The sequence below is a fragment of the Crinia signifera genome, chromosome 5 (genome assembly GCF_055691185.1).
Source record: "Crinia signifera chromosome 5, ASM5569118v1, whole genome shotgun sequence".
NCBI classification, from domain to species: Eukaryota; Metazoa; Chordata; class Amphibia; order Anura; family Myobatrachidae; genus Crinia; species Crinia signifera.
The window spans coordinates 241,931,196-241,954,671 of record NC_139221.1 but is presented as its reverse complement, the minus strand read 5'-3'; the positions used below and the strand labels follow the sequence as shown (position 1 = coordinate 241,954,671).

The 23,476-nt window shown below is 42.1% G+C and overlaps 2 protein-coding genes across 2 annotated transcripts in view; both read left to right on the top strand.

The window, feature by feature from the left end:
- Nucleotides 1–23,476, top strand: part of LOC146080965 (ubiquitin-conjugating enzyme E2 E2) — a 236,220-nt gene that overhangs the window by 199,106 nt on the left and 13,638 nt on the right. Inside the window, exon 5 of the mRNA XM_083188743.1 lies at nt 8,476–8,623. Within this exon, the coding sequence (XP_083044869.1) occupies nt 8,476–8,623 (148 nt within the window). The remainder of the gene's footprint in view (nt 1–8,475; nt 8,624–23,476) is intronic.
- On the top strand, nt 16,859–20,732 carry LOC146080964 (uncharacterized). The gene is made up of 2 exons (XM_083188742.1): nt 16,859–18,610; nt 19,463–20,732. The coding sequence occupies exons 1-2, from the start codon at nt 18,146–18,148 to the stop codon at nt 20,033–20,035; spliced, it is 1,038 nt and encodes a 345-aa protein (XP_083044868.1). The 5' UTR covers nt 16,859–18,145; the 3' UTR covers nt 20,036–20,732.

Below are 23,476 nucleotides of genomic sequence, written 5' to 3'. Positions count from 1 at the left end.
ATATGTCATCAATTTCTAGGGGTACAGTGTGTATTAAAATGATACGATTTCCTTCCTTTCAAATCAAGGGGGTAACGTTGTCATATCTAAATATATTTGGGGGGTAAAATGTTCCCTGACCCCTGTACTAAGGCCTGAGTAGCCAGAGGTGCCCTACTTGTATATGATAATGCAGGTATTTTTAAAGCGTTATATACAAATACCAATTTCAGATCGCAAAAAAACAGGTCGCTGACATCAGAAAGGCGGAATGTCGGAGCGTCATCTGATTCTTCTTGCAATTTACACACTTTAAATTTAGTACTAGATATACATGGAATGTCTGATTCCATGCAAAGACATGCGGGAGACGGCCTGGCATTTGATTGTGCGCTTAGGGGGGTATTCAAACACAGTCGTGCTCCCGCAGCCATCTCCCGATGGGGGAGATGGCTGCGGGGCCCTATTCAATGCTGTCTTCCCCGACAGCATTAAACAGGGTTTCACCGCAGAACGAGCCCGACAGCATAAGCTGTCGGGCTCGTTCTGCCGAGAAAAGCCGGAAATAGGCGAGCTCCTGGCCGGAGCTCGTCTATTTCCGTCATCAACTCGCGGCCACGCCCCCTTCTCGCCCGGCGGCCGGGACATTGAATCCCGACCGCCGAGCTCCAGTCAAGCCAAGCGAGAACGGGACAGGGGCACGGCTGTCGAGCTTGCTCGACAGCCATTCCCCTGACATTGAATACCCCCCTTAGTGGCAGATGAAGAAGTAGAAGTGATTACTATTTTAACTCCACAGTTTGAAAATGTCTTTTTATCTAGTTTGAATAATCTCCCTTTTTTGGCGATTTATAAAAAGGTATTCTTATTGCACTGTATAGCGTCTCCTTCACTATTTTAAGATCCCTTTACCCTTTAAGAGCAGCATTATACATTGTAAAGTCACATCCTGAAAGGATTTCTAGTGTATTTGGATTTTCTCTGGTATAAAAACTATTTTAAACGGGACTAGTTAAAACTAAGCTAAGGAGATTTTCTTGTTAAGAGAAATGCAGCTTATTTTTCATTTTATAGGGGTGCTAAAGTGGAGGGAGATAAAGTACCAGCCAGTCAGCTCCTAACTGCCATGTTACATGCTATGTTTGAAAAATGATATTTCTGAACGGATTGGCTTGTCCTTTACCTCCATCCACTTTATCACTCTCCATGGCTTAATAAATAGATGCTTTAGTGGGATAATTGTCATAGTTTTTCCTCCTACATCTAGCCTCAATACTCGTGATATGCCTAGCATAAGTGAGCCACCAGCACTAACACCTGGTGTGTGTGTTTTTTTTGCAGATGTTGCGTCTTCGTCGCAATGCAATGTGACTAGGATGCACAACAAGGCTGCTGATTAATTTGATGTGTGCCACTTATATATTTTGAGTTATTCTTTATACATGTGGCTTTTGCATTGTAGCACTTTTATGCAGATTCAGAGACTCATGCTGGATACACACTAGACCAGTGATGCCCAACCCTGATCCTCAAGTACCCCCTACAGTTCACGTTTTCCAGGTCACCTGTGTATTTCTAAAATGTGACAGCTGGTGATACACAATGCACTGGCTGGGTGACTTGATCATCCCATTGGGCGTGCAGCGGAACTGATGTCACGTTAACTATGCCCGGAAGTGGGAGAGCACACCACGTGATGTTTGTCCGATACACAGAAATTTTAAAAAATAAGCAGAAACTGGTTAATAGGTTAAAGCATTTTTATTTTTGTATTGTCTGTACACCGGTATATTTGGTGGAACAGATTTCTCTGAATTAAACAAATCTTTACCCCTGTCTGATAATTAATTTGTTTAATAACATGTTGTTTAGTAATTTCAAGCAAGAATTCTACATTCACTTAAGCTTGGCCACTTGGGGCAATATTGCAATAACAAAAAAATGTTTCCATTAGTTATTTTTAAGTTGATTAAGTAAAATCTAAATTTGTTTACAATCTTAATAATCAATGCTAATATGTTTCTATAGGCAAAATAGTTTATGCATTTAAATTTTACTAAGCAATCCTAGAATAATAAAGCGAAAGCATGCAATGATTATAAATATTTTACCCGGATTGTACTGTACTACTAGTACCCAGTGAAAGATACATGCAAATTATATTCGGTGTACTATACATTGCTGTCTCTGCTGTGTGTAGGCAGCTTGTACACATTAGGAACCAGGAATGGGTCAAGTCCTAGGTACAGATCAGCCGCAAGATTTTGGGCAGTATTCAATGAGAAAAATTTGCCATGTTTTATGGTGAGTTTGTGCTTTTCTCGCGTTGGACGGAGACTTTTGCTCTCAAAAAGCGAGCAACCCTATTCAATGTGCACTTCTCGCCGTCTTTCTGAGTGATTTTCGCCGTGTCTCTCCTTGTAGCAATTCTCCATCTTTTCATGGAGAAGTGGAATGTGAACTTTTTAAATAAAAGGTTTTTTGTTTTAATTTTGGTGTCAAAAAATCAGGAATTTTATTCTGTGAAGGGACATGCTATTTTTATTCATGTGCTTATAGCACATGAATATATATTTTAATTTAAAAAAATATATATTTTTATTTTTTTTATTTTTTACACAGAGCAGCCAGCAGGGGGCCGGGAGCCGATCCGCTCATTAGATATTCATATATTCACTGCACCCGATCATTACATATGCATGATCAGGAGCAGTTAATATACCCGGTCCCCTGCTGGCTCTGGGGGGGGCAGCTTGTGCTGCCTGGGTCCCGGGGAGCCCACCTCCCCCCAACATACGTTCTGGGGCAGGCAGGGAGACTTCAATCTCCCTGCCTGCCACCGTCCCACGGGTCCCTGCTGCGGACGCTCGTCCGCTGCAGGGGTTAAGATTCGCCGCGAGGGGCAACTCGCCCCTCCGACATTGAATACGGAGAGAGCGAGTGGCAGCCAGCCCTCCGGAACACAGCGAGTGTGCAGCGAATCCTAAACAGGATTTGCTCCACACGGCGATATTTCTCATTGAATACTGCCCCTTGTCAGAACGTAAAGAAGAAAAAAAAAGTAATTTATATATGTGATGCGAATGCATCATGCATAGTAAAGTGTTTGCAATGATAAAATGATGCCAAATTACGTTATTGCACCTTCTTACCACTTCTGTTATGCTTTTTGTGCTGCCCTGTCCCATTGATTATTTTATTTACTCTAATTGAATTTTCTCCCAAAAAATCAGACTACAGTTTTTTCCAAACTCCAGTAGGTAAATTGGATCAAATATATTACAACTGGTTAATGCATTCCAAAATGTACAAACCGCATAGAAACATGTCACAAAATGAGATGGTTTAACATAATTGCTGTAGGATCTGTGGTAACTACCTCGGTTCATATGTTTTGGCACAGTTTAGCAGTTAATATACAAAATGTATTCTAAAATATTATCGCAAAAAAAGAGATGTGGAGCTATGGTGTCAATGAAATCAGTGTTTGTCAATCACCAATAGAAGGATAGATGTGCACAAAATATCATTTAACACCCATTAGCGCTATCTCTAGTTCCATACATAAAACAACCATGCCATTAAGATGGGATAAAATACAAAACTTAATACATAGGTGTCTCCTGCTTCACACACCCCAATGAAGAGGAAAGCTCTCACAGGTCTGAAAGAAAGTAACCAAAACACCCACAATTGGAGTTTTGGAGATATACAGAATACAATTGGTGCAGTACTTCTTAAAAAATGGAAGAATTTATTCAATGAAATGCACTCACAGACATGTGGTATATATAGAGCATGTTATAAATCCTCAAGGCAATACAGCCCTGAAATTACAATGATCTCCAAGGCACCCACACATCAAGGTTTTTAAAAGGATGTGTTGGAGACCAAAAAATAGAGAGGCATTTGGTGCAATACTTCTGAAGCAAAAACAGAGTATTTATTTTAAAAAAATGCACTCGCAAAACAAAAGTGATAAAGGAAGCAATAAACATATCCACCAGGCAAATACTGCTGGGCTAATCCTACACGAGACCTCTCATCCACGATGGAACCAGGGGTGGTAAGTTGAGTCCAAGTGCTGGCTCAGGGATCCAACATCCAGTGGAGGAACAAGCTAAGCAGTAGGTGTCCACGGCGGAGAGTCCACACACTTTCCACGTTTCGGACAGTGATGTCCTTCGTCAGAAGTGTGTGTATCAAAGTACAGCACATATTTATACCCCCATCCATAAACAGAACATATGGTAATATCCAGTTTTCATATTTGGCCGGGTTTCCTCGTGGCCAAAGGTAATCCTCACATATCCGTGAATGCGCCATCCCCAGAAGCGGAAGTCGCGTCTGCGGCTCACTTGCAAATCGTGTCTTGGGTGGAATGCAAGGTACAACATACTTTTTTTTTTCTTTTAACAAAGTAATGGCTTTCTTTACCTTAGTCCGCAAATCGATAAAACATATAAGCGATATAGATACAAGGGTAATATAGAGTATCTATAAGGGGTCATTGCGATAGGACAAACAATATAATTCTGTTTCTGTGCGTTTGTTTCCTCAAATCGTCTTCATTCCTCTACCAATGACTATTTAATTGAGGTTATGGAACTTGAAAATCAGCTTTTATTGCATTTTTTCCCTTCTGTTGCGACCTTGTTAGCTGCAGACAGGCAATCTAATCTGTCTCCCTGCATGCTTGCTGTTTGCATCTGTATTCACACAAATCAACCACACTCTGTTTAGGGGTATATTCTTAATACTTTTGAATAAATCAGCTTTAGAGTCTGTTGATCTTACTTTATTTCAGCCTAAACTACATGTAAACAGTATTGGATAACCTGCAGGTCAGAGTAAATGTTGTTGATTTCAAAAGCTTCAATGATACATTCTCTGGTTGAGGGAGTGCAAAATGATACCGGATAATGCTTCTGAACTGACAAATCTACGCTTAGCAAATTGCTGGTGCTTAGCTGAGGGACCAACGTATGTTTATAGAAATTCTCTTTCAGCATGTCAAAATGTATTCGCTTTTTGCCCCCCTGTGCTTTGCTTTTACAATACTCATATGCTGCTATGTGCTAGACTTTTATACATGTATTTTCGAATGTGAACCAAAATGTTTCTTAAGGGGATTGTTGTACTGTACTTTTCAAATTCAGCACAGGAATCATATGATATATTACGGATGCTGTAGATCCAGAGTGGACTTACAGTATCGGCATTGTGGTAAACACATAGCGCATGCAATTTTTTTAGGCGTTATTCTTCTTATATGGTTAAAATAAGAGTTACTGGGGCAAATGCAGAATTTCTAAAGGGGGGGTTCCAAATGCAATCCACAATCTCCCACATTTGAGCACGCATAAGTCTTGGAGAGCAGTAGAAAAATCGGTACTTATGTATTATCTGCACTCCCATGTTAAATGCACCCCATTTTTTCATACCCCTACTATCCAACTACGCATGGAGTTGATTTTATATAGTGTGGCGAGCGCAGCGAGCCACCGTGCCCGAAGCGTGGCGAGCGGACGCGGTCTCATAAGAAAAACGGGAGCCCAGATATTACATAAGTACCGAAAAATCTAGTACAAACCCTGGACATTATACACTGGTTACTGTATGGAATAAATATTAATTATAACACTAATAGATGGTCTATAATACTGTATGTGCTGTATCAAACATATTAACTAATATATAAAAAAGTGGTCAAGAAAAGGTTAAACATCAATTAATAAATATACAAATATGATAGAACCAGTAGGACATAAAACTGCACTTTCTAAGAGCACAGTCCACTACCCAGCTAGCAGGACCAAGAGGCTCCTGTCTCTTGGTCCTGCTAGCTACTCTCTGGTCCACTGCATTGACTGAGGACTCCACATGCACTGCAAACGTAGCTGCTACCCATGGGCATGTGCAGCAGCTCTGCTCTTAGACTGTATGTTGTAGCGGCAGCTCTAGTAATCATATTATATACTTTTGCTATTGTGATTTGCTGGCCAAGAGGAGCGAGATTTCCAGGTGAACAGAAACCCCAGTGCTTTTGCCTAGGAGTTATGTCATAATGGTTATAGGATAGTGACTAGCTGGTAATACATCTTAGTTGGATGGAATAGGAGTAAATGTATATTGTCATGTCATTGTGTAGAAAGCATAGTGATAGAGGCTTAAACATGTAATGTGTTTGGAATAGAAGTAAACGTGTATAATTATGTTCGGGTGTGGAAAGACTATGTGTTAGTGTCTATCTGGTTATACATCTTAAGTTGTTGGAACAGGAATAAGTAACTATGTATAGATGTGTCCTCCTACAGTTAGTCTCAACTGCGCCATGCAGCAGGAGATGCTTGCCGCAAGTGATCTTACAGGCCCCATGCAACTCTGCTGGTGTAGAACATCTTTGTCTTGCCAAGGACAAACCAAGAGAGTGTGCTGATTAATTTGATATGATTGACACTTTAAATATATGGGCAGACTCGCAGAAACAATACTCAGTATGGAAAAAGTGATGCCCGCTGCATTGTAGCAGTTCAGATTCAGAGACTCTGTAGCACTCAGATAAACAAGTGTTGCATATCAATTGAATCCGCTGAATCTCCTGTGCATGTTGTCATGTGCAACTGCAGCAGAGATGTATAAAGACACATCTGTATGTCCATGTGTTGAATGACTGAAGATTATGGACTAGCTGTTTATAGAATATAATAATAATTTATTGTCACTACAACATAAAAAAATGTAAAGTGAAATTCACAAGGAAGAAGAAGAAAAGAAGGAAATACTCATAATTCAACATTCATATATCACAATTCAAACACAAAATAACAGATGGGAAAAAACTGCTCCGCAACCGGCTAGTACGGCAACTTAAGCACCTGTAACGTTTCCCAGAGGGCAACAGGGAGAAAAGAGAATAGCAGGGATGACTAGGGTCTAGAATGATTTTTTTAGCCTTCTCTTTCCCCCTTCTTAAAAAAATGTCTGCCATCCTAGGCAAAGGTTGGCCAATGACCTTTTTAGCAGCCCTAACTATCCTGCCTCGGGATCTCCGATCAGAGCACTTTGAATTTCCACACCATACCGCAATGGCATAAGTTGACAGACGCTCGATTACGCAGCAGTAAAAGTTCATAAGCATAGGCCTAGATAGGCCGGCTGCCCGTAATCTTCGCAGAAAAAAAAGGTGTTGCTGAGCCTTTCCAAATGCCATTGCGGTATGTGTGGACCAGGACAGATCTTCCGAGAACGTAATACCCAAAAATGTAGTATTTGTAACCCTGTCCACCTCTTCACCATTTAAAACCAACGGATTAATAGTCGACCTTCTTGATCTTCTAAAGTCAATAACCACCTCCTTGGTCTCTTTACCATTTAGGAGAAAGTTATTAACCTCACCCCCATTCAATTAATTTCTGCACCTCTAACTTATAGCAGTCTTCCTTTACCCCACTAATCAAACCCACCACGGTAGTATCGTCAGCAAATTTGACGTCAGCATATAGATCTTATGTATTAATATACACCTGCAGGCGGTTCGTGGTTTCGTCAGTCCTTTATTGGGGTTCCTAAGCACAGTACTACTGCACATATGCAGCCAGCTGGCCATGCATGTGCAGCTGAAATGGCTAGGGAGGGTCCTGGAGAAGTAGTTTTTGTGAAATATAGCCCATAGGCTAGAATGGAGCCCAGGGCCAAATACAGGTTGAGTATCCCCTATCCGTGCATCCCCTATCCGAATTATTCCAAAAACCGTGGTTTTTGGAATCATTCAAATTTATTTATTTATTTTTTTTAACCCCCCCTAACCCTCTTTTCATACTTACGAAGTCCCAGGGCGTCCACAGCAGGCCTCCGGCATCTTCTCCAGGGTCTCCAGCGGTCCCAGGAATGCATTGCGCGAGTGTGCGCCCGCGCCGGTGACGTCACCGGTGCGCGCGCACACTCGCGCAATGCATTCCTGGGACCGCTGGAGACCAGGAGAAGATGCCGGAGGCCTGCTGTGGACGCCCGGGGACTGCGCGGACACCGAGGGACCACCGGACACCTTCAGGGGACAGGTAAGTATGGCTACAAAAATTTATTCTAAAAACCGGAAAATTCCCCTATCCGGAATGCTCGTGGTCCCGAGCATTTCGGATAGGGGATACTCAACCTGTACTGAAATGCTTTTCTCTCTCTCAGCGGTATATTTAAAGGACAAGGATGTGCAGCTATCACCAAAAACAGGTATATCCCCAAAAACAATATTGATAAATAGGACGCTCAATGTTTATACACAAGTCAAATGCACATTAAAAAAATGCACTGAATTATCTAGACATGATTTCTGTAATCTCTGGTAAAGAGCCTGGAATATTGCCTGGGGGTGTTTTGAAACACATTTTCTAATAATTTGAGTGTTGTACAAGTCTGTGCGTATTTCAGTGAAAGTAAGCTTTAATTAGTAATATAAATGTTACTGGCAACAATTAACAGACTTTCCATATTTTCTAGGTGACATTTCGTACAAGGATTTACCACTGCAACATTAACAGCCAAGGAGTGATCTGCCTCGATATCCTGAAAGATAACTGGAGCCCGGCACTAACCATTTCTAAAGTTCTCCTCTCCATCTGCTCACTGCTCACAGACTGCAACCCTGGTAAGAATTACACAAAATACGTTTGGATTACATTCTTAAGCTGAAACCAAACAAACTGTAAAACAAACATTCAATTGCTATGTTCTGTGTACAGCTGTATGTGTATATACCTAATATTAGTTTAAAATAGGAATATGTGTTGCATTTAAAGGTTTTTTTTACTAAGTTGACAGTGAAAGTTCGACATGTAAAAAAAGGTATACACTTGATAGTGACAAAGACAGGTAATAAGTTGACATGAAAAATGTCGACACAAAAAAAGTTGACATGTTAAACTTCCAAAATGAGTATACCCAGAAAATTTGACATCAAAGGTTTGGTGGGGCATAATACAACGTTGTCAACGTGAGATACATCTTTATGTTGTAAAATAAGGCTTGGTCCTGTACAATGCATAAGTCAGGGTTTGTATTTGGAAAACAGTACATGGCGCTGCTATTTACAAACATGTACACATAACAAAGAGTTTCTTTGATCTTCAAAGTCCCAGCTGTGACAAAGCCTTCTGGGTATTCCGTTCACATGGTAGGTATGACAGTGGGTAGCCCTCACATTGTCAACCTGCTTTTCTCTTGCAGTTTAGGATAGATTACTACTGAGCAACCAAGGGCAGGTATGCAAATAAGTTATTCTTTCTAGAGCTTCTGGATATGTCATCAGGGGTGTAACTACCATAGGTGCAGGGAGTGCAGCTGCTATGGGGCCCAGAGCTGAAGGGGGGGCCATCTTTACTGTCTAAGTAATATGCGCTACATGCATTTATCACCATCAGTTGCTAAATAGGGGGCTTTTACAAACTTTTGCTATGGGGCCGATGAATATCAAGTTATGCCCCTGTATGTCATACATTGCGCCCTTTTCAGTTGATGAGATTCTCGGTGGCCAATAAGAGCAAGCTTGCGAGTGCTGAGATAGTTTCACCTGCAGGTGCCACTTGTGTACACACGGTGAGATTTGACTATATAGTCAAAATCGTATGCAGACCGCACAGGTTTTTTTACCTTGCGATCCCGAGGCGTGCTCCTGTGGCAGCACAAATCGAAACCCAGATAGGGCAGCAATGACTATATAGTGCAAATCTAATGCAGATTGTATGAATTTTATGTAAATAGTACAGTTATAATAGTAGAGTTAGCAAAGATTGCATACCAATCAAATCTTAAGTCGAATAGCAAGGGAATCTCAACATGTGTACACACCATAGTTTAGGATAGGATTTGCAAATTTGTAACAAGCCACACAGCCTGTGGTTGAATTAAACATACAAAGAGCCTGATAAAGGTTTGTTATACCCCTTTTACACCACGGCAAAAACCCGGGTCAGCGGCAGTGTAAATGGGTCCACCCGTGTCCTTTTACACTAGACTTCTACCCAGGTCCTGACCTGGTTTGAACACGACTAGGACCTGGGTAGAGGGCAGTGTACATGGGTACGCCAGGTCATCCGACCCGACTCCTATTTACATCAATGGGGGAAGGCCAACCAGATTGGATCAGGGGCACACAAAGCCTTCGCTGCTTTCTGCTGTACTCTGCAGACAGCAGCGATGGCAGGGAGGAGGTGAATGGATGCCTGTGTGTGGCATCCATTCACCTCGTGGACGGGGGGTGCACGGGGGCTGGGGGCAGCCTACCCTTTGTGCTGGGCTTGTGATCGGCGGTTCCGGCAGGGGTGATCGCGGTCCCAGCACTTGGAGATGGTGTTATCTCCTAGCGCCGCCTCAGTCTACACTGCGGGTAGGCACTGCAGTGTAAACTGTGCAAATCCCGGATCTGACCTCGCTTGGATCCGTGTTCCAAATGCCTAGTTGGATCCTGGATTTTTGGTGTAAAAGGGGTAACAGCAAAGCAGGCTGGGCAAAACACACACAGCTGGCCAAAACCATGCTGCACTGCAGGTGGGGCAAATGTAATGTTCCGAGAGATTTAAATTTGTGTGAGGGGTGTTTTTATCTGAAATCTAAATTTGCAGTGTAAAAATAAAGCAGCCATTATTTACCCTGCACAGAAAACCCAAAGCCACCTACAGTGGAACATGGTTTTGCCCAGTTGCTTGATAATTGGCTTGGCTAACCACGCTGATTAAGGCCCAAGTTTTTTTATTTAACTCATTTATGAACCACAATATACGCATTGGCAATGATTTTGTGAAAATCACATACGTGACAGGGAACATGATTGTTTTGAACTGTTAATTTAAAATGATTCTCATACTTTTTATGACTGTTGAGTTTAGCTGGAAATGCATATGATGGAAAAAGTAATAATGGAGTTACAGTATACAATCCAGTCTACAAAATTGTAGGACCGACTTCTTCATTCACTTCAATGTTCTTGTACTTTTCTTTGGATGGGGGGGGGGTGTGGATAGCAGTTGTAAGTTGGCGCCCTTGTTCAGACCTTTAGTAATTGGTTCTTTAATAGCCTTTAGTTGAATTCAAAGTAAATAAAAGTAAAGTCCAAAATTTATAAACATTTATTAAAAAGTCTTTTTTCATTCAATAAAGGTGGTTATTCCAGACCATAGTAACTTCAATGGTGTATTGCAGGTAGTTTGTTTGCTTTAATATGCAGATTTATTGTCCAGCAAAGGACATCTCAATGCTCAATATTCCAGCATAGTAAAGTGACACCCAACAGGCAATACTCATCACATAATGATCCTCGTCCTCTTGAAATTGCTAGACAATCTGCATATTAAAAAATGAAAATGGACTGGTGCTGGTCTTCTCTGTTTACCTGCAGGGATGTACTAATTATTGAATCTGGACCTGGCACAGTCATCTAAGAATTTTTCAAAGTTTTGTGTGATCATTTCTATTCTCTCTCTCTTTCTCTCTCTCTCTCTCTCTCTCTCTCTATATATATATATATATATATATATATATATATATATTATATATATATATAATTTCTTAGTAGAGATCACAACATGAAATCGTAAGGCGGCACTCGCCAGAATTTAAGAAATTGCGTATTGTTCACAATATAGGTGCTTCAGAAGAAAGTCATGTGCGTCAACAGTTTCGGAGCCTAAGCCCCTTCGTCAGGAAGACCAGCAGCATAAATACAAAGTGTTCAGTGTAATAATATACACACACACACACACACACACACATATATATATATCAGCCAGTGAAGGAGCTTGGGACATATACTACACTGTGGTGATTATCTGAGAGGTGATATTCTTATTTGGATCTCTTGTTTGTCCACTGGATCTATAAGGTCCATCCGTATAAATACGGCCCTGTGAGCCCAATACCCCAGGATTTCACCCTTACAGAAACTATCCAGCACATTAAGCCAGATTGGCTTCCCCCAAATTCATCTCTTTATTGGCCCTGTGAGCGCTATATTCAAGGACCTTATTCCTACAGTAAATTGTCTGACATACTGAGCCAGACCAGCTTCCCACAAATCTATTATCTAATTGGCCTTTTGAGCCCAACATTCAAGGACCTCACCCTTACAGGAATTATATAGCATACTGAGCCGGATTGTCCTCTCAAAAATCCTTAATCTTACTGATTTTACCTTGTCCTGAATGAATTACTAGCTGCCATGCTGGCCTAATAATAAAAAATTTTTGTCACACCCCTGATGAAGTCGTTCTGACGAAACGCGTTAGGTTTTAATAAAGAACTTTGATCTTGAACGAATGTTACGTATCATTCTGGAAGGGGACAAAGAATTGTTATATGAAATGTGATTGGTGTTTCATTCAATAACCAGTGTATGATTGACTAGGTGGTACTAAGTCTAGCGCTCTCCGATAAATTGTTTTTCATGTATATAGTGTTCATTCTAGCACCCGCTATCTTTGAAAACCCATGCAGTTCCTCTTCCCTGCCTGGGGTGTTGCTGTCTGCTTGAGTTCTTCTAGCACAGTGTGGTCTGTATATCAGCACTGATATGCAAACCAGACATGTGCTAGAAACACCAAAGCAGACAGCGACACCCCAGGCAGGGAAGAGGAACTGCATGGGTTTTCAAAGATAGCGGGTGCTAGAATGAACACTAGTATGTGTGTATATATATATATATATATATATATATATATATATATATATATATATATATATATATATATATACAATTCGACTATGTCAGCACTTCCAAATAAATTCAATATTTCACCCTGGTGCCCTCCTAATAGAACTCACATTCCACCTTCCATACACTTCATATATTGCTTTCTAATCACTTTGTATGTATATCAATCAAGTTAGGGTGGAGGTGTAGCTAATTTACATAGATGGAAATTATTCTAATTAGTTATACATTAAAGTGAAATTAAAACATTTATGCAGCAGATCAATATTTTAGTTGTGACAAATTATCTTTAAACTTAAAATAGTTTGTAGTATTTTACTGTTTGCTACAGAAGAGTGCTAGGGGTTAACTGTTTGTATGACGGATCATGTCAAGTAGAAGGAACAATAATAAAAGGACACTGCTTCGGGTTAGTAATGTTACTAAAGATTAACTGGCCAGCATGAACACTGAAGAACTTGTCTCCCTGGATATTAACATACATAATTGTATTGAAGTAATAAGACCTAATGCTCTCAGGAGATATGTATTAAATATGTTTTCATTGTTATCCCTGGAAACTCTCTAGTGTAACCGTGGATAGAAGACATTTTATCAATTTCATTCACACAAAGGAGTTGAAGGACTCTCCTAAATGCATTTCTTGACATGTTTATTTGCCTCATGCCCTTCATTCAAACACAATACCAATCAGATGGGATTTAGACATTAAATCCAAGCACTGATGACATGCTAGCAATGACCTTTTACAGATAGTGGAGCTGAGAAACATTGTACTGAGACAGTGCTATTATCATATGAATACTGCCTTGCTTTATCTGATCTAATTGCTTTCTCTCTGGCCTATATGGACGTCCGTGAAGCGGATGCTTCTGTTTTGCTGCATATAGAACGTGTTGCTCCCCATTTTCCAAATGGTTATGAATAGACAAATAAGGGATTTCTGCCAACTTGGCAATAAGACTAACAGGGATCACGCTGGAAAGTCTAGTGCAATGAATGCAAACATGAATGTTGACTCTAGAATATGTTTAGTTACATCTGGATTATATCAATAACACTTTGGAACAGTATTGGAGAAACATGTCTGTCCAGTGTTCTAGGCTGATTTGTACTGTTGAACTAGTCTTAATGAGTGGTGTTCTACATAAATAGGGATTACGTTTATCTTAATGTTCCCATAGTGACACTGGAACAGTTGAAAATAATGCATGCTACCATATTTCACACAGCGCCCGGGGGTGCGCTCTGCGCCACAAATCACAGATTGTCAGTACTTTGGGCATTTGCAGAACCCGATCTACACGTGCACGAATGGGTTGTGTAACACAGGATGCAGTTGGCATCAAACTGTCAGTGTTTGACAGTTTGATGCTGTTTGGGACGGCTAAGGCCTCCATTTCTACAATCAAGGCCATGTCCCCCACTGTTTAGGGGAGGTTGTGTGCGAGTGATCCAATGCTGGGCCCTAGAATGCAGGTCAGACCACTACTGCAGCAGGAGGCACCTGCATGTAAGAAAGCAGCAGTGATAGAAACTACAATCACATCTGGATAACCCTAGTGTTGGGCCAATTTCATTTTCAAATGTGGTTCATATGGTTCCCACCTTAAGCAAAATAGTAGCAGAAGTGTGACTTGCCTCTTGATTTTCTCCATAGTTAGGACATAGTACAAAGTATACCTCCCAAATTTCTCCTTGGTGGATGTGGGACTCCTTGCGCGCCTAAGGCTGCAGAATAGATGCTGCGCTGTGCTAGGGAGATAGTGACAGGGGGTGACAGGACGGACTCCAGACTGCCCCTATCCCACCGCAGGACACTGCCGGCTACAGGAGGGACGCGGGAACGTCCCTAAAAAAACTGGACATTCCCATGAATAGCGGGACAGTTGAGAAGTATGGTCCAAAGTGTGCAAGTAAAGTTCTACAACAGTTTACACATTTTGCAGACAGTCTCTCTGTTACCAGAACCCATTATCCCTACACATACTATATAAATGTATGCAGGTCTCTTCTATTAGTGCCACATTCAATGTGCAGTCAGAGAATGCCATGGAGCCTAATTAAAACCATCAGGGGAAGGTCGGCGGGGTGCCACTCTGGGTTGAGGGTGTCTCATACACTCGGGTATGCAATAAATACACATTATAAGATATATAGGAACAGGACCCTAGACTGCACAACCTAGCAACATGTAATGACTGGTGTTACCTAGTTCAGACCTGTAGAGCCACACACAGTGAAAAAAAAATTGTTGCACTAGTCAATCATTACTCATTTTAAAAAGATTTTTCAATAAATGTTACCATTAAATTGAATTATGTTGCATACTTTTGGCCAAATTGACTGGCTTAACCACGATGTCCCGGTAACTTCAAATAGGGCATGTCCCCAGTTCTCTAACATTCTAGGGTTTCAAGTCTAGGGTGTGGAACACCCCCAGACCAGCCCAAACAGACAACCACACCTTCTTGAACCCACAAGAGTAGCTGATGGAGCTGGCTGGTTGGGTCTCCTACATGTGGTCTGGCAGGGGATTTAGGCCTTGTGCATCTATCCTGAGGCAAATACATTAGGTGTTTATCTCAGGTTACACAGTAGGCTCCATGCAAGACTTATGTGGTACAACTGAGCCTTGTGCATCTATCCTGAGGCAAATACATTAGGTGTTTATCTCAGGTTACACAGTAGGCTCCATGCAAGACTTATGTGGTACAACTGAGCCTTGTGCATCTATCCTGAGGCAAATACATTAGGTGTTTATCTCAGGTTACACAGTAGGCTCCATGCAAGACTTATGTGGTACAACTGAGCTTTTTTCAAATATTTAGAACTTCTCTAAGGCTATGCGTCAATGCTCTTTCTGGCACAAAGCACCAAAAAGTCTACTAACAGTAATGGCTTTTGATGGGTCTGGAAAATGATGATGGAAGAAGGTGGAATCTGGAAAGTAAGATATAGGCAAGTCGGGAACTAAAAACACCCTGTACAGGGGGTGAGAAAAGAGGGCGTTAAATAGCAGTGGGATCAGCCCAGCCTGAGCGACGCTAAAACTGTGTCTTGTGAGAGACCATCTTACCAAAAAGCAATCCAATGTTGGGGCCAGCCATGAATAAGTCATGACAGGCCCCCATTGGATATGGAAAACCAGGTGGTGGGGCTCTAATTTAAACAGAATTTATAAAGCAATAAAAGCGGGCCCATCTACTATCCTAGCTTTCGATCATCCCTTTTTTGGCAATTATATCACTGCATGATAAACACATAAATTAAACCCTACTGGCTGTATCCTATTAGAAATCCTAATAGAACATCAGGCTATAAAACTACTTCTATTTTTCACATTTGGTCCTAATGTTTTTTTATCAGGCTATACAATTAGAATCGTCTTATAAAAAGTATAAGTTCTCCTGAAAACTAACAACGGGACTACTTTCAGGTATTTTGCTTCATTAAACAGTATGGGGGTTGGGCACCCCGCACAAGTATAAGTAGAAAAAAAAAAGTTATAGTATTTTATTGGTAGTTACTGACAATTACATATACCTATTGCAGATTTAATCAGTGTATCACCTAATTGTGCGTCAGTGGTGCTCCCTGGAGTCAGAAGGTACTATGTTTCCACAAGGCAAAAAGAAAGGACCCCTTGTGGGGGCACACTATACCAATATAATATAATTGCCTGTCTGTGGCTGTAAAACATAATTTTTTTTATTTAGTATGCTTTAAACTATGTATCTCCAGAGTTCTTGAAACATATTAAAATGTGTCAATGTGAAAAAGTATATGGTAACAATTATCTTATAATTAGAAGCCTAAGCTTATAGTAGATAAGTAATCCAGCTGGCGCCTTATACTCTGTCACTTATTTTAAAAGCCCGTCATATATTCTGCTAAATTCCCACACAGATCAGGGGGTCACTAAGCAGATATCCAAATCATAGGTCAAACTAGTAACCAAAAAAAATATATATATATATATATATATATATATATATATATATATATATATATATATATATATATATTACATTCTGAAAACTATGGATAAGGGATACTCAACCTGTATATACCTTATATCTATAATTCATAAACAAGGTGCAGAGAGTAGTTCATAAAAATAATACAGAGTAATGTGCTCAGGTTGTATGCACAACTCCACTTCTGCTTTTGTCTCGTCATGCAACATGCCAACTGTAAGCTGAAGGGAGGATAGCTTTGTGGGGTTTTGTGTGTGTCATTTCTCTAACCAGAAACCCTGTTGCTATGCATTGCAGGGTCTGTCCTGATCAGAAACTCTGCCACTAAAATAATTTACACAATGGTATATGCCATAATGCTCAGCAAATAATGAAGTTACTATTCCTTTAAAGAACTCTCAAAACGTATCAACTAATGCTAGGTACACACCAGGACGACTAGGGCACGATTCTGTCAATTTAGATCCGATTCCGACCGGTTGTATGCAGATTGTGTGTACTATCGTGTGTTTTTGCCATTTATTTGATCCGATTCCGATCCAATGCGCGTTCACGCCGCTCGTTTGGTCGCATCTTTGGTCCTACGTGCTGCAGGTAGGATCCGTCAATCCCAGGCCGACCGACCGTCAATCGTATGCAGATCGTGAGTGTTTTTTGCCGCCTCCGTCGTCCGTCCGTCGGTGCGTCCGTCGTTTGATCCAGCCTATTTGAGTGGCATTTCCTAAACACTCCCCCGGCGCCATGTTTTTCCACATAGCAAACAGCGCTGGCGCAGCAGTTGGACTCTCCTTCTTGTCTCATCTCCCAGAACAACAACCTGGTATGTTTGCACTCCCAATGCTCTTCTATGCATGCCCACTGTTGCCACCAATGTATATAGTGTGTATAAAGCACTGGTTTGGCAACCGTGCACCCGACCATGTCACTGTTTTTTTTGGGTGGGCCCCATGTGTGTGTGTATACATATAACCAGTGTCCACCATTGCAGTATTCCAAGCACTCCTCTCTGCTAGGCCCCATTCACCTGTGTGTGTGTGTTTGTGTATATATAGATATATATACATAAACCATTGTCCACCATTGCAGTATTCCATGCACTCCTCTCTGCTAGGCCCCATTCACCTGTGTGTGTGTGTTTGTGTATATATAGATATATATACATAAACCATTGTCCACCATTGCAGTATTCCATGCACTCCTTTCTGCTAGGCCCCATTCACCTGTGTGTGTGTGTGTTTGTGTATATATAGATATATATACATAAACCATTGTCCACCATTGCAGTATTCCATGCACTCCTCTCTGCTAGGCCCCATTCACCTGTGTGTGTGAATAGCAATCTGCACAATAAAATGTATAGTGGTTTTCATAAAAGTTTATTAACATTTTAAATACTTAAAACATAAGAACTAGGTAACTGGTGTAACTATAAAAATTTAAATATGAAACAAAACATGGGTATAACTATAACTATAAAAATTTAAATATGAAACAAAACAAACAACTAAAATGGTTTTATCTTTTTACAGTCCCAATGTCCAACGCAAAGGAACAAGAGTTTTTGGAAGGGTTTATTGAAAAATATCGTACACACGAATGCCTGTGGAGAACCAAATCCAAGGAGTATTCAAACAAAATGAAAAGAAACCAAGCCTTGGAGGAGTTGGCACGCTACAGTCTTCCATTTCATCCAGAGGCCAATGTTGAATGGGTGAGGAAACGCATCCAGAATATGCGCACGGTGTTCTTAAAGGAACACAAGAAGATGGAGGCTGCAAAGAAGTCTGGTGCTGGAGTCGACGAGATGTATCAAACATCGCTCTGGTACTATGACCGGTTGACATTCACCCTCAGCCAGGAGTCGATGAGGACAGGAGTAGTCCTTATGGTAGAACATGAAAACCAAGAAGTCACGGCGCAGGAGGAGGAGGAGAATTCGCAGTCTGCATCGGTGAGTCTATTTTTTTGGCTATCTAATTGATTCCTCCTGCCAATCCACAGCGCCCTCCCCATTAAAGTAGGCCATGTACTCTTCCCTCACCTGTTTGGCTCGTGCACTCCCTGTGTAGCGTTGTGTTGGGGTTTGCAAGGAGGATATCTGCACTACCTCCTCTGGCAGTTCTTGGTCTTCTTGGAGTGCTGTGCCTGTAGCCCTTTGCTGTGTGGCTTTTCTGCGGAGCAAATTGTGCAGGACACAGCACGCCGTGACAACCCAGTCAATTTTGTCCACCCTCAGGTTAATGGCAGTGTGGAAAATGCGAAACCGGCTTGCCAGGATGCCAAAAGCATTTTCCACAACACGCCGTGCCCTGGATAGCCTGTAGTTAAAGATCCTTTTGTCATGGTTCAACCCCCTTTGCGCATATGGCTTCATGACATGCTCGTGCAGGCCAAAAGCCTCGTCAGCCACAAAAACAAAGTTAAGCCCCTGTTTAGTTTCCTGGACAGACGGCAAGTGAAGGGTGTTCGCTATGAGCCTTTCGTAGAACTTTGTGTCCTTGAAAGTGCCACCATCCGATGCACGGCCATTCCTTCCTACATCCAGGAAGATAAACTCATAGTTCGCATTAACAACAGCCATTAGTACAATGCTAAAATAGCCCTTGTAATTAAAATAGTAGGAACCACTATTGATAGGCTGGGCTATGCGGACATGTTTGCCATCAATGGCTCCACCGCAATTTGGGAAGTTCCATCGCTGTTCAAACTCCTCTGCGATGACTTTCCATTCATTCACGCTGGTAGGGAACTGAAATTAGAAGTAAATAGAATTGATTAGTAAACATGTTCAATTTTTTTACAGCTTGGTGACTACCCACCTGCAACCCCAGACCTATCTGTCCTATCTGAGAATGCATGTACATCGAACGAAGTTCCTACTCCGGCACGCACTCCGCCACCCACCCTGGAACCCACTCCACCACTCCCCCGTGCCAAAAAAATGCGTGGCAAAGGAAAAAAAGGAGAAGCAGCGGCACATGAAGAATTTATGATGCGGGCACATCAAGTCCTGCAAAGAAACCCGGACAAACATGACAACTACTTCACTTATGTGGCAGAGTGTGTTCGCAACATGGCTCCTGACCAGCAACTTACTTTTGAAAAGTTATGCATGGAGTTGGTGTATAATGGCAGTTTAGGGTATCTCAACAGTGGCACTAAAATAGTTGGCATTGGTAGTGCACCAGACACACCACTGTCATTAGAATCACCAGTGCCTACTCCGCCTGCCACCGTAGCAGGCCAGTCGAGCACAATTCCAACACATACCCAGTCAACACCTACACAGCCTTCTCAACCCCCCAAGTACCGTCAATTCTACAGTTCTTTACTGATAGAAGATCCAGAGTGTCCTGTTTTTGAGGATCTGTCTTAAAAAATAGGCTACTTTATCATTTACCATCGACATGGTCTCAGCTGCAGGTATGTGATGGCCACTGCTCACATGGCGTATGGCGCACATCAATGGGGCCGGGACCATTGCATCTGCGCCATGCGCCATGTGGGCCGCAGCCTTTACATATCTGCAGCAGACATCCTCTGCCACACAAGGGCCACAGTGTGTATTTTTGTTTATTTATATGCTGCTACCTGTACCTGCATTACCAGAGGGAGAACAGGATTCTCCTCAATCTGGATAGCAAACTCCATTTATTGTCCTTTTGTCTTTGCCAATAGTATGGGGTACTGTGCGGCAGACATGGTCTCAGCTGCAGGTATGTGATGGCCACTGCTCACATGGCGTATGGCGCACATCAATGGGGCCGGGACCATTGCATCTGCGCCATGCGCCATGTGGGCCGCAGCCTTTACATATCTGCAGCAGACATCCTCTGCCGCACAGTACCTATCCCTACTGTTGTAAGGGCATGTTCCAGAAGTTACCAGAGTGTGTTTTTTTTGTTTATTTATATGCTGCTACCTGTACCTGCATTACCAGAGGGAGAACAGAATTCTCCTCAATCTGGATAGCAAACTCCATTTATTGCCCTTTTGTCTTTGCCAATAGTATGGGGTACTGTGCGGCAGACATGGTCTCAGCTGCAGGTATGTGATGGCCACTGCTCACATGGCGTATGGCGCACATCAATGGGGCCGGGGCCATTGCATCTGCGCCATGCGCCATGTGGGCCGCAGCCTTTACATATCTGCAGCAGACATCCTCTGCCACACAGTACCTTATCCCTACTGTTGTAAGGGCCTGTTTCAGAAGTTACCAGAGTGTCTTTTTTTTCTTTTTATATGCTGCTACCTGTACCTGCATTACCAGAGGGAGAACAGGATTCTCCTCAATCTGGAGAGCAAACTCCATTTATTACCCTTTTGTCTTTGCCAATAGTATGGGGTACTGTGCGGCAGACATGGTCTCAGCTGCAGGTATGTGATGGCCACTGCTCACATGGCGTATGGCGCACATCAATGGGGCCGGGACCATTGCATCTGCGCCATGCGCTATGTGGGCCGCAGCCTTTACTTATCTGCGGCAGACATCCTCTGCCACACAGTAGCCCGTACTTAGTGGGAAAGTTTAAACTGGGTCATACATACTTAAATCTTTATATATAGTGTGTGTTTTTGTACAATATCTTTTATATATGGTATTATAATATATTTGTGTTGACACAATCTATTTACTATTTTACATGTTTTAACCATGAAAGGCCTAAAAAACCTGTTTCTGTCCTAGGCCTAAATTATAAATAAAAATATTTTGTTTGCACAATAAAGTGTACAGTGTATATTTCATCTTACCTTGCAATACTGGTACTGCAGCACCTTCACAATGGCTTTGCAGGTCTCCGGGATGATGAGGCCCAAAGCTTGCGGGGAGATGAGGGATCCAAACTTTAGGTCAGCAAGAGACCGTCCTGTCGCCAGAAACCTCAGGGTCACCACCAGCCGTTCCTCAGCAGGGATAGCCATGCGATACTTGGTATCCTGCTTCTCGATGTGGGGAGTCACCAGACGCAGCAATTCCTGGAATGTGGCATCATCCATCCTCAAGAAGTTACGAAAATCGTCTGGGTTATTCTCCCTGATGTCCCTGAGCAGTGGCATGTGCGAACGAGTCTGACGCTGAAGTAGCCACTGCTTTGTCCAGCATGATCTTTCTCTCCTGCGCTGGGCTCTCTGACGCCTGAGCTTCAAAACTGCATAATAGAGCAGGTACTGTTGCTGGTGACTACCCATCACTGCATTCTCCATAGTGCAGGGTTAAAAGACACTTTGTAATGGCAGGCAAAACAAAGTAATGTGTAAATAGCTATGTCCAGCGTTCAGCAGGTATAAACCAAGCCTCACTAGTAACAAAGCAGAAATACACTGGTTTAAAATGGCTGCTGCTATTCCTATCCCCCTCTGCTAGTCCTCCCCCCTCTGCTAGTCCAGCCCCGTCATTCAAATTTCAAAGGCCCATCTGACGACGGTCGCATGTGTTCTTGCAAAAAAAACAAAAACCAGCGATCCGACCGTCTTAACGACCATCGCGGGCGCATCGGGATCGGATCTAGATCGTTCCGCAAAAAAACACAATTTTTGCTAATCGTTTGCTGGGGACTGCCTGGGAGCTCCCGGGAAGTCCAAGGGAAATCGTTCCATGGTCGTCTATCGGTCGTGAACGACGGTGGTCGTCCTGGTGTGTACCCTACATAAGTTGTACTATATTTTGGATTAACATACTATGTTGCAAAAAAAGTTATTTAGATTTTCACTCTGTGTTACAAAGAAGTATACTCCTATATAATGCTAATGCCTATTCATATGTCACACATTCGGGCTATTGTAGTACTTGTTCCGGCATTTTAAAATGCAATTTGCAGCAAAATTGGCAAACTGTGTATAGGACATGCACATATGTCATACACAGTGGGCGGTATTCAATGAGCCTGATTCGCCATGTTTTTATGGCGAATTTGTGCTGTTTGGCGAATTTCTGACTAAAATGGTGAATCACCCTATTCAATGACCACATGGCGAATACATTTGAAGGTTTTTTTCGCCATGATTCACCGAGTAGCAATCGCTATCTTTTTATGGTGAAGTGGAATGTGAACTTTTAAAATAAAGTGTTTTGTTTTTTACATTTGGTGTAAAAAAATCAGGAATTTTATTCTGAGGAGGGGCATGCTACTTTTATTCATGTGCTGTAAGCACATGAATATATGTTTAATTTAAAAAAATATATGTATTTTTTTTTTTACACAGCAGCCAGCAGGGGGCGCCGGAGCCGAGCCGCTCATTACATATTCATATATTCACTGCACCCGATCGTTACGATCGGGTATAGTGAATATACGGTCCCCTGCTGGCACGCCTGGCACCCGGGGAGCCCACCTCCCCCCACAAACGTTCTGGGGCAGGCAGAGAGACTTCCATCTCTCTGCCTGCCACCGTCCTCAGGCTCCCTGCGGCATCGCCGCAGGAGCACAAATTCGCCAGTCAGGGGCAGTGAGCCCCTGACTCGTTGAATACCAGAGCCAGCGAGGCTCCGGAACGTGGCGAATGTGCAGCGAATCCTAAAAAGGATTCGCTGCACCTCGCAGGTATTCTCATTGAATACCGCCCAATGTGTCAATTTTGCTGCATTTTAAAATGCCAGCACAAGTACTACAATAGCCAGCATGTGTGACAAATGAACATAATTTGAAATTATATGTAGGGTAGAAAACGGCATATCGGCCATTGTGTACGCACCTTTAAGCATTGTCTGTTCTGATGCCTTCAGGACCTCATTTAGGAACCATTGCATCAGTATACTACATGGAAAGCCACCATTACACCTACCGTTTGATATTCAATTTACCTGCCTTTATTTATT

What these genes read in the sequence shown, in the direction of transcription:
- LOC146080964 (XM_083188742.1), top strand. Translation starts at nt 18,146, where the DNA reads ATGAAACAAAACAAACAACTAAAATGGTTTTATCTTTTTACAGTCCCA. An exon ending in AGAATTCGCAGTCTGCATCG is followed by an intron (nt 18,611 to 19,462) that starts GTGAGTCTATTT and finishes ATTTTTTTACAG; the next exon opens with CTTGGTGACTACCCACCTGC.